This window comes from Pinus tabuliformis, chromosome 9 (genome assembly GCF_031772625.1).
Source record: "Pinus tabuliformis cultivar Carrire ecotype Pingquan chromosome 9, CPIR1, whole genome shotgun sequence".
Taxonomy (NCBI): domain Eukaryota; kingdom Viridiplantae; phylum Streptophyta; class Pinopsida; order Pinales; family Pinaceae; genus Pinus; species Pinus tabuliformis.
In genome coordinates, this window is record NC_142307.1 from 1585260555 (window position 1) to 1585276987 (window position 16433).

A 16433-nucleotide genomic window follows, 5' to 3' on the forward strand; every position below is an offset into this window, starting at 1 on the left:
TTGTGTCACAATTCAAGCTTGTAATTTATTCGTGCAGTTTCTAAGTCCATGATAACATTTTTTATGTTTAGAGATGTTGATTTCTTACTCTTTTATGTTATATTTCATTTAAAGGTTTATATATATAGATGGACCTAACGGTGAACCTTATTCTAATCTCATCAAAAAATTCGAACTTCATCATTATCGAACCGAAATTTGAGCCCACACCGTGTGACTTAGATTAGGGGCATAAAGAATAAACCGGGGGAGGTAGTGGATTGAGATATCAATGGACTGAAATAGATAGGTGGCCTCTGCAAACCAAGTTCTAGTAATTCTATTATAGGGAATCCCCCCTTGAGATAGGGGAGGGCAGGGGCCAGCGTAAAGTGTGGAAGTGAGGTTGTGTGATTGTAGGCAATATTAGGGTGTTGGTTCCTACTGGTTAAAGAGCTCACAAAGTGTCAAACATGGTTCTAAAGGGGAACTAGACCAAATATGGTTTTGATCTTGGTGGGGTGGGGGTTGTTTTAATCTCTACCTAAATAATGGGTTCGCAAAGTGTCAAACATGGTTCTAAAGGGGAACTAGACAAAAAATGGTTTCAATCTTGGTGGGGTGGGGATATTTTATTTTTTAATCTCTACCTAAATAATGGGCTGGGGAACATCATTGAAAATTATAGCTCGAATAAAAATTTATATAGATGCTCATTGTGGACATGTGAGAAGTAGTTTGAGATATTTTCAAAAAGTAATCCTAATTTTGGAAAAGTAATTCTATTTTGTAATTTGCTTTAGCTAAAAAATGAAAGTCTTAGTTTTAGTAGTTGAGTGTAAAATTGTACTTAGGCTACGAATAATCTTAAAAATAAAGACTCCACTAAAACTATAAAGACAGGGCAATGTAGAGGCTTTTACACAGGCTGGAGCAGTTGGGCATGAAAGAGAGAGCAGGAAGCCAAAGAAGAAGCATTCCCGGCAAGCGTGGAGTTCTAGACAGCAGTTCCCTACAGTTGTAGAGATTCCAGCACAGCCATAAGATGATATTGTATGGAGTCGTACAGCCATACAGAATTCATACAAAAGCACTGTACAGGAACCATAACGTCCGTACAACAGTGATGTATAGCAAAGAATCACTGTTGCTGATTTTTTCAGCAGTGCTTCCTCTCTAAAAGCTTGTAGAAGCTCACTTCAAGATGTTTTTGGTGTCTGTGCATGCTTTTTTTTTTGGTTTGTGGGGGGGGGGGGTTGCTGTGGAGGTCATTGTGGTGCCAAGAGGAAGGAAAAGTAGATATAATACTTGTTTATCCTTTTCCACTGCTTTATTTGTCATAGACTTCAGCTCAGTTTACTGTTTCAGTCTTTACTTTTAAGACTTCAGTTAAATTAGAAGTTATGCAAATTGCCTATTTAGTATTTTGTAAAGATAAACTCTTGGCCATGTTAGTGGATAGTCTATTTCATTCCATAAACTTGTGGTGTACTTTCTATTATATGGTTTAAGATTTCAAAGTTTGTAACTATTAGATTGTTGATGCTCTAATTATTATTCATTAATCTACCACGAGTGAAGTTTCTGTCTTCATAATAATGTATTATTCGTGTACAAGTAGTACAAATATGCACGTTTTCATGTTTTCTGTATCTAATTTAGCATTCTGCATTTTTTCAGGATATATATGCATTATAATATTAAAATCCCGGGATCCTTTGCCCTTGGGATTTCTTTGGAAATGCTGTTCCAGGTGTTCTTGAACTTACTCCACTATGTGCTCTGGCAACACTGTTTTTTTACACAGATATTAAGATATATTTTCACATATTTTAATGCATATACAAAATAAAGCGCGGAATGCCTAATTAGTTGCAAGAAGCATGGTTATAAGTGTTACTAGTAGCAAATACTACATTATTAAAAAGTTAGAACTATGATTCTTAATACTTTAGAGCATCAGCCCATTTGTACAAGTCTCATCACTAGATAATATCAACCATAATTACAAATTTAAAAATCAAATAGCATGAAGTAAATCAAGTCTTAATAAATGATGTTGAGCCAAATAACATCAACTATCTAGCATTTATAAAGTTACAAACCAAATAACAGGGGGTACAATAATATGAAATGAAATAGTGCGTAGTGAACAATGAGTTATAACATGCTCAGATTAATGTTTACAAATAAGCCTTGAACCTAGTTGACAAAATAGGAGAACACAAACAAATTGAAGTAAAAATGCAAGGAGAAAGTAGCCCCCCGGGGGCAGATCAATTGGCGATGGCTCTGAAAATCAAGTGTTATCTACTACGAGGTTCGAGGTTCAATTTCCCCCAATTTACCTGTGTCTGCCGAAGAAGCATACCTAGGCTCCTAGGGGTTATAGTGGTAGCAGTTAGAATCGACCCCGTGTCATGCGAGTACAAAACCAGCCCAGTTGCAGCGTTCTCTAGTAAAAAAAATGCAAGGAGAAAAGTAAGAGGGAATTGAGATTTAATAAGCACTAAGCCCTTTTCCTTGACATGCAGGGCCTACTAGGGTATTACCATTCTGTTTAATCGCTAAAATTCAATCTTAGTATTCTGTAATTTCCAAATTCTAGGCAAACTTGCAAAGGTGGCTGGGGGCACAATGTTTTGCTTTGCATAAATCGTAAAAGGTGAAAAAGCTGAACAATGGAAAAATATCTGATTTCTATCTTATTTGTGTGAGGTCTGATGGGTTGGATTCTCCACCAGTAAACCTTTCTTGAGGGTGTGGGTCTATCAGGGCTTTTTCATAGGCACTGGCATAAAAGAAAAGTAAAAAATAACTTGAAATTGGATGAAATCCCCATCTTGCGAGTAGTCCCAGGAACACTTAGTAGTCTCGGGAACACACCCGAGCGAAGTTTCTAGAGTGCGAGTGAGACACCAAGTTGTGCTCTCTGGTAACACTGAGTATTTGCAATAAAATATCTTCCATGGTAGTAGCTGCATCACTATGCATGAAGGGCTCCTTCAACTAGAAATACAAGGGCTCCCATACCAGGGAAAGTGGCCGTTTACAATCCCTGTATACTACCGAAAACATGAGAATCTTTGTACAATACCAAAAACATAAGAACAAACACACCTGTGTTTTCCTGGGCTGAGGCTGAGTTCTTTCAGCTCTCAAATGCCCTACAAAATGCTCCCTTTAGCTGCTGTCGTTCCTTGAATGGCCACCATAGGCCAACGGTACCTCCTGTACCTTGCTGTGGTCAACCTAGGGCTTTCCTAGCTCTCTTGAACCCTTGGTACACCTGTAATCTGCTCCACAGGTCTGCGGCTCTCCCTTCTGTTGTGGCCTGATATCCCAGCTTCCAAACAACAACCCCCAGCCCTTCCTTTTGGCTGTGGGTTGTTCCTGCCACAGGTCTGGCCTGCTGCTCCTTGCTCAGCAAATCAGAACCCCAATCTAGAAGAAACATCCATTATTCTCCTCTCCATGATTTTCTCAAGCCTCCCCATTGGCTTCTAATTTATACCTTTTCAAAGGGTGCAATACCATGTGTCTATACCATGGGTCTATGGGTACAAAGCCCCATCACTCATACAATCACTTTTATGATTGTTTTCCTCTCACATACCCAGCAGCAAGGGCACGTGAGCATACCTCCTGATGCTACCAATTTCAACACAAGCATCTGCATGATTATAACATTTAAAGCCTAGGCCCCTTTAATAAGAAAGTGGTGATTGCCTTTCGGGTTGCAGACAAGCCCCATTGCCCATTGTCTGATTGGATTACCTTGAATTACTCAATAGAAGTAAAGATAGAAGCAGTATCTGCATTTTTAAAAGAGGCATTCTGGGAATCCAACAAATACTAATGCTGAAGTCAATATCTCAGTTTGATATTTCTGTGTCTCTTCAATGTTGTAGAAGTATGTTTGACAGTGTCTATGAGCAATGGTATAATTTAAATGATCTCTGTCATGGATGATGCTTTGCATTCAAAATGATAATTTTGTTCATTATATCCAGATACTCTAAATTCTGAATATGAGAGGTTGACTGATTTTACCGAGGCACAAAACTCTTATGATTCCATCTCAAAACTTCTTATTTTCCTAACAAAATGGGAAAACATGTTCAAGGGTTTTTCTTCTTGGCTTGAAGGGCACCTGGATGGTCTATTCCTTTCTTCATTAGAGTTTCTGCTGTAAGAGGGAGTGTTGAAAAATGGTAGCTGCGGTCGGTATTTTCATTAGCAAAATCAAAAGAGAAAATTTGACTTTAGAATTGTTGGTTTATTAACCCACAAGTGCTCAAGTCGGCTCCTCCAAGTTCAAGTCGGCCTGCCAAAGAGACACGTCTTTTCACATGGATAAATAACTATAAATAGAGCCTATTTGCTCTCCTCCAAGACACTTCAGATCTCTCATTGTAGCTCTGCGGAACACTTCGGATCTGAGGCATATATCTTCTGTGGTTAAAAGCGAAGTTATGTGGCTCCTTATCTCTGTGGTGAAGCAAAGTTCTGTGGCTCCTTATCTCTGTGGTAAAGCAAAGTTCTGTGGCTCCTTATCTTTGTGACTGAGGAAGAGGATGAAGTTTGACCCTCATGAAGACATGTGACAGACCTAATTACAGACCTTTATGTGGAAGAAATTGAAGGGAACTTTGTATTGTATATTGGAGGGTTGACTTGGCATTTGTGGGAGGTCATCTTGCTGGTCAGTATTTGTCCACGTGATCTTATCAAAGATATGTTATTTTGACTCATGTACAATTGATGAATTGAACTCTCTCTCACAAGGAAAGATTGTTGGGTTTTCCCCCTTGTGGGTTTTGCCCTGGTCGCTGGCTTAAATTTTGGTGTCTCGTCTTATTGTCTACTGTGATCTCTTCTTTTGCTCTATTGTTAATGATTGGAAATTTTCATGTATAACTGCTTGATGATTGGAACAATGTTGCACAAAGCGGGGATGTTTTTTGGAAGTGGGGACGCGGAATCGTCATTTCCCAAAAATGTTGGAAGTGAAGCGTCTACTATATATATATATATTTTTTTTTTTTTTTGACTTTTTGCATTATATGAAAAAAACCATCCAAAATACCAAAATAGTTGTAGAAGATATGGAAGCATGCATATTTGTACATAAATCAAGATAGATATGGCATCCAGTGTACATTAATGATTAATTATTTGAGCATCAACCATTTAGATGTATCAACCATCTAGAATCTAGATTCTTCTCCTCTTGTCTAGCCTTTGCCTCTATCTCGATTGTCTAGGGATATTAGTCAACATTTCCCAATTTTGATCTAACTACCTAATCCAAGCCTTAAAATATGGTAGAAAAAGCTTAACATGCTTGATCGATGATTTTGACTTTATTGAAATGTAATTTTTTGCTAAGGGCATGACAAAGGAGTTCAACAATTAACACCACCAACACTAGGGGTACATATGGGGCTTGGTGTTCTTGATTAAATGCTAATTACATACCTCATACATGATATAGTCTAATTAAAAGCCACAATCCCATTGATCCTGAATTCATAAAAACTGTTAAGTCTGCTGAATTTTGAATAGGATATGAAATTCTATTTTCTCCATATGAAGTATGATGAGGCTGGAATCACTCTCAAACATCCCGAGTCATTTCATGGTAATGTTAAAAATTTAACATTACCATGCCCTGGATGCTCTTTAGAATGCCCCTTTTACTTTAAGAATTTAACATTACCATGAGAGAGCATCTAGGAAGCATCTAAAGAGCATCAAGGGAGCACCTTGGGAGTGTTTTAGAAGCCCCAACCCAACTTAAGTCAAAGAAAAAATAAAAAAATATTTAGAACCCTATGGAACCGACCATCTCCCTTCGGATCCGTTGTCGGATCCGCGGTTCAAGAATTCGGAACCGCGGATCGGGTTGACATGGTTCCGAATTTCCAGGAACTGTTTTCGATGGCCCGATCCGCGGTTCCGAAATTCCGAACCACAGATCCCCCACGGATCCGTACGAGACGCGATTCTTGGTTTGGATCCTTGGGGGGGAATGCTCTAAAGAAGTCAAATTGTATCATTAGAAGTAGTTATCAGTTTGAAAAATTGTACTAGTCTTGATTGCACTAGTAAATCAACATGGTATCAGAGCTATGGTGAAAGAAAGAGCATTGAGATCATCTATATATCTAGCCGCCCTGATCAATGAAAGCCCTTGATCTTTGAAAGCCCTAAGTAGGCCTAAATATGAGGAAGTCCTAGTTCAAAGACTTATTGTAGAAGGCTGAATGCCAATGTCGGTTCTTGAACTCTCTTAATATACGTCATGGATTACATTAGTGGAAACTTCAATAGACAAGAAGGCTTGAAAGGATGGTTGGAAACCCTAGAAGCTCCGCATTTATTGAAGATTTTGAGGATGAGGGTCAGTTTATTTGCTTGCAAGACCTCTTCATTGGATTGTCCTCGTCATGCCGATTCCCACTGTATATGGCACGTCACAAGACTCCTCACGGTTTGAGAGATATGTCGGATTAAAGTAGATACCCTCATTCTGTGGTCAAAATTCCCAAAAGATTATGATGTGACAGCCTATTATTGGACAGGGTCTTATAGATAAAAAGGTCTTATCATTAAAAATTAAATTATGGCAAATGTTACCTTGTGGAATGGATCAAAATGTGAATGTGAATCTAAGTGCAAGTCAGTCTAATTTGAAGAAGGGGTTTTTTGGCTCCAAAAATTTGAATTTTCAAAATTTATTTTTCCCTCCAAGGCTAGTCTACTGCCCTCTAGGATGCTTCTCCAAATCTATATAAAGGGACTCATCTTCTTCACAAGAGTATGTAATTTAATGTTGATCTTTTATGTATTCACTCTATAGCTTCTTGACTTGGTGTAGTCACACAAATCTGAGACAAGGTCAACTTCTGTTTGGGTATTCACTTGTTATGATTTTGATAAGGTTTTCACTGGTTTTTCTAGCTTGTTTTTGCAAGTGAATCTGAAATTTTTTCTGTGCCAAATCTCTTTCTTAAGCAGCCCTTTGGGAGCACTATTATGTGGTATTTGCTGGCAATTCCTGTGGCCATTCGACCCCTTTGAAGACTAAGTCTGAGACACCCTTTTTGTGGGCACAATTCTACATATGTGCAGACTCTGAGAAATAGTTTTGTGGCACCTTTCGTGAAGGTTCAGTGCTGGATCGGCTTACCTTCTGTAGTAAATCGGGGCATGTATTTACATTGTGATTGGAGTTGTTTTTATGCTTTTATAATGTAGTGCATGTGATTTGGTGCATGAGAAAAGTTGTGTGCATTCCTCATATTAACGATCTAAAAGAAGTTGCAGAAGGGGCCGAAAAATTTCAGAGGCTTTTTTGGTGCAGAGTATTCTCAGGAGATCAAAAGGCTTTTGATAGAAGACCAAATTCTAAAGAAAGTCTGATCTATGCCACTCAAATTTGAAAAGTTTATTTACCTTTTCCTAAAGATTGTTTCTATACAATCTGGAGATAGAAAGAGCAGTCCAACGAAGTCATTCATTGCTTGGAACCTGAGGTATGTACAATGATTTTGTTGAGAGGATTATTTTCTTTTGAAATCTCAGGAGAGGAGATGTTTGCCAAATATTGTTGTCAATATGCTTGGAAATGTGTATCAAGTTTGTTCTTAAAACCAAGATGAATTTGGATACCGAAATTCACTGATGACTTTTTGATCATAAGAAGTATCCCGTAGTATGAAAAATCAATCATATATATTTAGGAGCAGAATATCGTTGATGGATCCTGCCTATTTATTATGTATTTTGACCTAAGGAAGAAGCATCTCTCTCTCACGATTGATAAGGTAGTACAGGTATTGCGTTGAAGTATAAGGTATGTTTTATTATCCTCTTCGTTCAAGGTTTCCTTAACAACATACCTAGATTCCTATAGCCAAGTCAAAAGTCTGTTTTTGATCCTTAGCTTGTTAAAGAAAGGGATGATCTCTATACTCCCTGAAGGATGAAAAGACTTCATTTGTAGCATGTGAGTCACTGTTGTACTGGAAAATGTAAGTAACATTGAACCAGAAGTATCTGATGTCCTATGTCAGCCATAAGGGATTAAGCCTTTAGTGCCTTCTCATACAAGTTCGGTGATAAGTTATACAAGAGATCAGAGTTTCATTGGTGAAAGAGTTTGCCTAAAAGAAATAAAAAAATATAACAAAAGTCGAAATGCTTCAGAATCTTCAGTCACTTATATCAGAAATGCAACTAGAAAATTGTGATCTATTTTGATGTGATGCATTATTCTTTTGACTAAGTTGCATATCTAGTTTGATCAATGTATAATTCTTGTTATTAAAAAAGGGTCAGGTTGCAAAATTGTTTTGGTTTATAATATAACCAAGTCATGAAGAAGACAAGCTACAATCGGAAGGTCTTGTCAACAAGAAGATGAATCACAAAGTTGAAGCATAATCACACTATAATGATTGAAGCTGAATATGAGTTTTGAAAAAGGAGGCATATAGTCTAAAGCTTGACACTCGAATCTGATATGCTGTGGTATGTTTTGCAAAGAAGTCACACTGAAAAAGTGAAGTGTAAGTTAACAATTGTGTGCATACTTGAAGATGTTGCATCAGAGGCAGGGTATTGAAGAAAAGTATCAAGAAGGTTATTGGTTTAATTAAAGCCATAAAAGTTTGATTGCATTGCAAGATCATGAACAATACTCAATGGAGACCCTGTGTAAATATCAAATTTGCATCTATGCCAAGAGCAGTGTTCCACCAAGTTTTCGGGACGTGGGAGCGGGAAAACGCAAGAGCGATCTGTGCAAAAGCTCCCTACCAATTTTTAGGAAATGTGGGGGGTCATCGGGGGTCTTTAACACAAGGGTCCCTGACAAAAACAGTAAAATACTAAAAAATTATATGTATATCATTGAAAATTTATAATTTAAGTGTTTTTATCATTATATAACACTTACACCATGAAGGATAAATCAATGAATCATATAACTAAAACAAATTTAAAATGAAAAGTATGGTACAATCATACATGTCACTGTAACATTGTATAATGAAAAAAAAGTTTAAACCATATTGAAGCTCCAACTGTGAATATTGAATATTGAAGTCAAGTACGATACATCAAGATTCAAATTTTTATAGTCATGTCTAATGTATCATATATCAAGATTCAAAACAAACTAAAGTCTACAACTGAAATTTGAAACAAAAAATCAGATAACATAATAACATATTAATTTTTAAATGACAAATGAGCATAATTGCTCAAGGTAATGCCTCGCTAGTCTCTACATCTAGCTGCTATATGAATAAATCAGGATCAACCATGTCACCAGGTCGCACTGTGCCTTACCCTTACCCGCCCATTAAATTGCTTGGCAACAAAATAGCATGTGAGCTTGAATTTGGCCTCGATTCTTTTTGTAAATGCAGGAAACGTTTCCACTTTTGGGTGGAATCATCCCCCCTTAGAGTTTCCTCGCGTTTTCCTTTTTTGGGGATGTAAAGAAACACACCCTAGATGTTCCCACATCCCCAGAGCGCAATGAAATGCGGGGATGCGTTTCCCAGTTAGGGGGACAATTCTTGTGAAACACTGACCAAGAGTACTTGGCATTCTAAAGACGAATTAAATTGGAGTCTTGTATAGAGCTATGTAAAAGATGCATGTAGTACTTAAATTCCTTTCTAAGCCAAAGGAAATTGTTATGTTGAGATATTTGTGCACCTATTACTAAAGAGGCCGAGCTCCTGCTTAAGACTGAAGTCATTTGTAGGACTTGATAGGTTCTAATAAAAAGATTGAAATCAATGTATGGATGTCATATAAATGTACCTCATCGGAAGTTTTCTGGGAGAAAATTTATGATATTTGCATATAAACAAAAATCAAAGGCTGAAAATTGTATGGTTTGGAAGACTATAAGTATTGATTGGATATCTAGGGCTAGTAAACTCTAGCAAACCAAAAGGGCTTGAGAAGAAAGCCTAGTGTTTATGGGTAAAACCTTAGGATCGATTGTTTTTGCTAAAAGAACCCTAGCTCCCATGGTGAAGGATATCATGATGATGATATGGACGTGGTTGATTTTTAAGAAGGCTAAAGATCAAGAGGGAGCTGACATGTTCACAAAATATAAGTACCATGTATCTCTCTTATTTTTTTTTAAATCATTACTATTGTTGTTGCTCTACTCGTCCGTGTATATCTTGTTTGGTTGTATTTGTTCCTCCTTGGCTTCGTAGAGAGGATTGTAGGTACATGATGAAGCCTGCCAACATTGTGGCACTAAATGAAAAGATTGGAAGAACAAAGTTTGTGACAGGAAGACTCGTGTTGATAGATATTGTATTAGATGAGCCCTGGACTCAGAGGGAGCAGACAAATCAACTAGATTAAAGCTTGTTTTGATCTATGTCGGAAAAAAGTCAGTGGCGACTTCCAAGATGACGATGGCTAGAAGTGCCATGTGAAGGATTACCTCAATAAGATGGAGAAGAATATGAAGACAAACACCTTGTGCATGGTACTCTCAAGTTGATGGCTAATTGGTTCTACAAAGAGCGATGTTGATCCATTGTTGAAGATGAGCCCGTGATTTTGATTTTTGACTAGGGCTCAGGATCTCTTTGTTCAGTGTAGGAGGGAGCTGAGTAAAGGATCTTGGTCTAATGCATGACTACTTGGGATGAGAAGTATAACAAAAGACGGATGAAATCTTTGTTTAGATCCTTCAAAAGTTTTGCATGGTGGATTGTGAGTCCATGGACTCTCCCAAGATGACAATTTTGAACAAGTTGCAAGATTGTGATTCTGATCTGGTTGATCCCTCTATGTATCGCAAATTGATTGGCTCATTGAACTATCTGGTGAATACCAAATTTGATTTCTTATACTTTTTGAACATATTGAGTATATTCTTGGTTGAGCCTTGACATATGCATTGGGTTGCAGTGAATATCAAGGTATATGCATAGCACCATTGATTTTGGTCTAAGATATATTTCTAGTGGAAAATGTCAACTATATTTTTTTCCTAATGCTGATTGGGCTGCACTAATGATAAAAAGAGCACTTCTGGTTTCTGTTTTTGACTTGAGCTTTGCTATGATTTCATGGTCAAGTAAGAAGCAAACTTCTATTGCTTTTAGTATGACTGAAGCTGAGTATATAGCTACATGTTCAACGTGTTGTGAAGCTAAGTGGCTTCGTAAGCTAGTTGCTAGTTTGTTTGATCAAGTGTTGGAATCAACTATCGTATATTATGATAATCAAATCTATGTAAAGCTTTCTGAGAATCTTGTTTTTCATGGTCGAGTCGAAGCACATTGAGATCAAGTATCACTATATCTGGGATGTTGTCCTATGTGGAGCTGTGGGGCTCGAATAAATTTCTATTAATGAGCATTGAGCAAGTTGTTGATGTTTTGACTAAGCCATTGTCTCAGATGAAGTTTGCTTTCCTGGGGTGGTTGATAATTTCTCTTAAAGAAAGAGAAGAAGCATTGATTGTATGGCATCATGAAATTGACAATCTTCCTTGGGCTTTGCTAAGAGACCAATATTTATGGTCCGGAAGATTGTTGTGGCTACTCCCTTGGGTCATTGAGATTGACTGAGAAACCAATATGGTTGGGAGTTTGGTTTTGAGGACTGGAGTGATCCCTTAGGTCATTGTGTTTGACTGAGATACTCATAGTTTTGGTCGGGGACATTGATTTTGAGTACTCTTCCTTGGGTCATTATATTTGATTGAGAGACCATATGGTCAGGGAGATTGACCCTTTTGACATTGAGATCATGATTCCTCCCTTGGGTCATGGATTGAGAGACCTTGTTTATGGTCGGGGAGATGGACCCTGTGTACTCTCTTAGGTCATTGGGTTTCATTGGGAGACCATTGGTATGGTCGGAGAATTTGATTTTGATTACTCCCTTGAGTCATGGTGTTTGACTGAGAGAATAGTAGGATGGTTGGGGAGATGGATGTTGAGTTCTCTTCCTTGAGTGATTGTGTTTGACTGAAAAACCATTTCATATGGTTGGAGAGGTTGGCCTCATTGATTGATCCCATTGGTCAGCTGGGCACTGACCTTGAAACCATTGGGTTTTCGCTTATGGGATGAGTTTTGATGCTATGTATCTTTCCTTATAATGAGACTTGTACATCTGATCTCTCCCTTGGGTTATTACTTAGAGACCAATGGATTGGTCGGGGAGATTGATCATGAGAGAAAATGAAAAGTACCCCATGGCTAAGAGGGAGTGTTGAAAAATGGTAGCTGCAGTTGGTATTTTCATTAGCAAAATCAAAAGAGAATTTGAATTTATAATTTGTTGGTTTATTACCCCACAAGTGCTCAAGTTGGCCCCTCCAAGATCAAGTTGCCCTGCCCAAGAGCCACGTCTTTTCGCATGGATGAATAACTATAAATAGGGCATATTTGCTCTCCTCCAAGACACACTTCGGATCTCTCATTGTAGCTCTGCGGAACACTTCGGATCTGAGGCATATATCTTCTGTGGTTAAAAGCGAAGTTCTGTGGCTCCTTATCTCTGTGACTGAGGAAGAGGACGAAATTCGGCCCTCTTGATGACCTGTGACAGACCTAATTACAGACCTCTATGTGGAAAGAATTGAAAGGAACTTTGTATTGTATATTGGAGGGTTGACTTGGCATTTGTGGGAGGTCATCTTGCTGGTCAATATTTGTCCATGTGATGAATTGAACTCTCTCTCATAAGAAAAGATTGCTGGGTTTTCCCCGTTGTGGGGTTGTGGGGTTTTGCCCTGGCCGCTGGCCTAAATTTTGGTGTCTCTTGCCTTATTGTCTACTGTGATCTCTACTTTTGCTCTATTGTTAATGGTCGAAATTTTTCATGTTTTACTGCTTGATGATTAAAATGCTCTAAAGAAGTCAAATTGTATCATTAGAAGTAGTTCTCAGTTTGAAAAATTGTACTAGTCTTGATTGCACTAGTAAATCAACAAGAGGTTTTCTGTGAGCCAGTCATTTTGAAGGTGATATTTGTTTTTGGCATGGGGTCTATGAAATCCAATTTTTTCTGTGTGAGAGAATTAATGGCAGAGATTCCAAATCATTTTCCATGATAGAATTAATACCCACATTTGGTCAATCTGCAACAAGCTCTATAGATTCTTCTTGGACAGTTTAATGCTCGACTTTGGTTTAAACTTTAGAGTCACAAATTCTGGAGTCTTCACTCTGGCTTATATGTAATAGTAGGAGAGAATTTAAATTTCAGAGGAGCAAACCGGAGTCATCTTTAAGATTGGAAGAATACAAGGGCAAGCCAAAGTAGATTTCTAAGAAATTGATACTCTCTGAATTATTGTGTGAATGTGTTTATTGTGATTGGATTGTATTTATATTTGTTGGGCTGCTTCTTGTTTAGTGATGGCTGTAGGTTATATGTGGCAGTTTCCTATTAACTGACCTTCACATAAATATGACCGATTTTGTGAATGTTTCCTACTGACACTGCCCTTTGATTATGTGTAACGTGGGACAGAAAATGTGTTTGTTTGAAAGGTTTAAATTGGTGGATGTTTGGGGACATGATGCAATATGTAGATTCAGAGAAACTCGATATACTTAGAAAAGATGCGTGGTGACAATCTACTGTTTATTAGCATTGTTGATCAATTATGGATGTTTTATGACTCTAATAAACAAGATTTCCAATTTAATTTGTTATGAATTTCTTTTTATCTATGTTCGTTTTTTCATCTTTATAGAACTTTGCAGGTATATTTGGGAGAGCAGTATGTCAACAGTCACACTTTATCAGATGTTACCTTTTTAGTGGAAGGTGAGTGATGATATGCAGTAACACATTTACTAGGATTATTATAAATGTCATACTATCAGATCATTGGAAGTGGATAACTACTCAAAGGATGTTGAATTGGTTTGTCGGGAAAATTTAAGATAGAGGTTTCCACAAATATGCAAATGAGTTTTTATTCTGACAAAGTGCAAAACATATGGTGCTTAAATGCAGGTAGGCGATTTTATGCCCACAGGATTGCACTTCTGGCATCTTCAGATGCATTTCGTGCCATGTTTGATGGTGGTTACCGGGTATGAGTCATTTTGTTTTTGGCATTGGATACAAGTGTTATCCTCAAACGTAGGCTGTCTTTCATTCTTTGATTCCTATAAATTTCGTGATAGTATTTGGAGCAGTTGTAGACTGTATTGTTTACCTGAGAAATTGATATTGTGAAACGTATTAAGTGCATTGTGGCTTCAAACAATGATTAGAAATTGTTTGGGCTTATATGTGTGAACCTTCAACAGGAAAAGGAGGCAAAGGATATTGAAATTCCAAACATAACCTGGGCAGTCTTTGAACTGATGATGAGGTAATTCTTATGGTATTTTCTGTGTTGCAAAATCACTAAAGACTCATTGCTGTTATAAAGCATGAAGAATGTTTGACGATTCTAATGGGTTACTGGTTTCAGATTTATATACACAGGTACAGTAGAGGTGACAGCAGATATTGCACAAGATCTTCTGAGGGCTGCTGATCAATACCTTTTGGAAGGCCTCAAACGTTTGTGTGAATATTCTATTGCACAGGTATTCCCTTTATATCATTGCAGTTTTAACTTCCGTTTATGAGATTGACGCCTTTAAAGTTTATTCTGAGATCTGTTTCTTCTGTTTAGGACCTTACTGTGGAGAATTTTGCAAATATATATGATCTTGCTGAGTCCTATCATGCAACTTCTTTGGGCCATATGTGTGTTCTGTACTTTCTGGAGCACCATGAACAGATGTCTAACATGTCTGGGTAAGGAAAACTTCTATATAACTAAACAGTTACTGTGACAGCCAGCCACATTTCAGGATCTATCTAACATATATCATCAATATTCTGTGCAGCTACCCTTCCCTTGTGGAACGCTTACTACCAGAGATACGTGATTACTTGTTTAGAATATTAAGGCCACAGCCTTATATGCCTTCACAGTAAAGGAAGTCATGATCATTTGATTGGCTTCTTGGATGGTCTCATCCTCGCTGAGAACTAGTGCAGATAGAGGTATTTTGAAGGTGTTTATCATCATGCCATGATTACAGCTTGTTATATAAGATGCACTGATTTGTTAAGTGAATTGATTGCAAGACGTCAACTGAATGAAACATTCTCAGATCTTTTCAAAATGAACATAAAAGTTTGAAGCCAGAGATGAGCCGTCAATTGATATTTGACGGTCTTTTGTGTTTCTCATCTAACACTTGATTTTTTTTTTCTGTAACAGAAGCTTGACATTTCTACTTTTGTTGTATTCAATGAAATGGTTGATTAATTCAAGGCTGGAAGACTGATGGTTGGAGGATTAATCTATATGAAGCCTTCTGTTGAAAAAGCCACAGATGGTTTCTTAGCTGAATGCCATATTGTAATGAATAGCTTTTTCAGATGTCCTTGTTGTGATTATAACTTGCCCTTCTTCAATTGACAATCAATGACAATTAGGTCTAAGGAAAGGAACAGGCATTCCAATCTCTGTGTATTTTCTAATGATACTGCTTCTTGTTTTATTTCGACCTGTAAATGTAGCAGGCCTTTTCCTAAGAACTTTGAAGTAAGCATTTGCCAGCTTGAGCCTTTTAACAGTGTTTTTGGTACATTGTTGTAATTTTTGGTTCGGGCATTGTGCTTTATTTAGTTGTTTAACTGAAGTCTAAACTATTAAGGAAACATAAATCTTTCAACCTAGAATTTTAATCTGTAATGCTCCTTTCTTTTCCATCCTTTCCAAAGTCTAATGTGTTGATTGCATTGAGTTTACGGAGGGGGGCAGTTCAGTAGCCTATGTAGTTATGTGTTGACAGTTGCATATTGTGCTTTACTATCACATGCTTAATGTGCCATGAGATTCAGAATAAAGACAATAATTAGTTTGGATATGCTGATTGAACTTTAAGCAATGAGAAGATACCACTGTTTACAATGGATAAGAATCTGAGCTAAATATCTGATTCCTTACAAATTCCATGTTGTACATTCCCTCTCCCCCCACCACCTCACCCCAAAAAACTTCCGGTGATTGGAAAGTAAAGCTTACTTTCAGGAAAAGAATAAACTGAAGAAAGAGTGACAAATGTTGTGTTGTGGCATCAGTTGAAAGAAATGCAATTGCTTTTAAATAAACGTACAATCAGGATTGGATAGATATTTGAAAAATAAAGTAGAGCAAAGCATGTGATATGGTGAAAATTTATGACCAAAATCATTACAGTGAACTGAAAGAGGTTGGGAGAGCGGGTGACCTCTACTGGTGATGAGTAAGCTCAATGAGGGTAGCGAGCTAATCTTATAATAATTGCAATAAGAATATTCCTGTTTGTAGTACACATTCAGATCATTTTATTAAGTTATAGAGGGTTGTAGAAATTAGGGAAACA

At 37.5% G+C, this 16433-nt stretch overlaps 1 protein-coding gene across 1 annotated transcript in view; it reads left to right on the plus strand.

Moving 5' to 3' along the window:
* LOC149154761 (ARM REPEAT PROTEIN INTERACTING WITH ABF2-like) overlaps positions 1-15653 on the plus strand; it is a 118871-nt gene extending 103218 nt beyond the window's left edge. Inside the window, exons 14-20 of the mRNA XM_089440984.1 lie at positions 13758-13821; positions 14014-14093; positions 14313-14377; positions 14480-14597; positions 14687-14811; positions 14904-15063; positions 15284-15653. Of these exons, the coding sequence (XP_089297110.1) occupies positions 13758-13821; positions 14014-14093; positions 14313-14377; positions 14480-14597; positions 14687-14811; positions 14904-14994 (543 nt within the window). The 3' untranslated portion in view covers positions 14995-15063; positions 15284-15653. The remainder of the gene's footprint in view (positions 1-13757; positions 13822-14013; positions 14094-14312; positions 14378-14479; positions 14598-14686; positions 14812-14903; positions 15064-15283) is intronic.
* Positions 15654-16433: the final 780 nt, after the last annotated feature.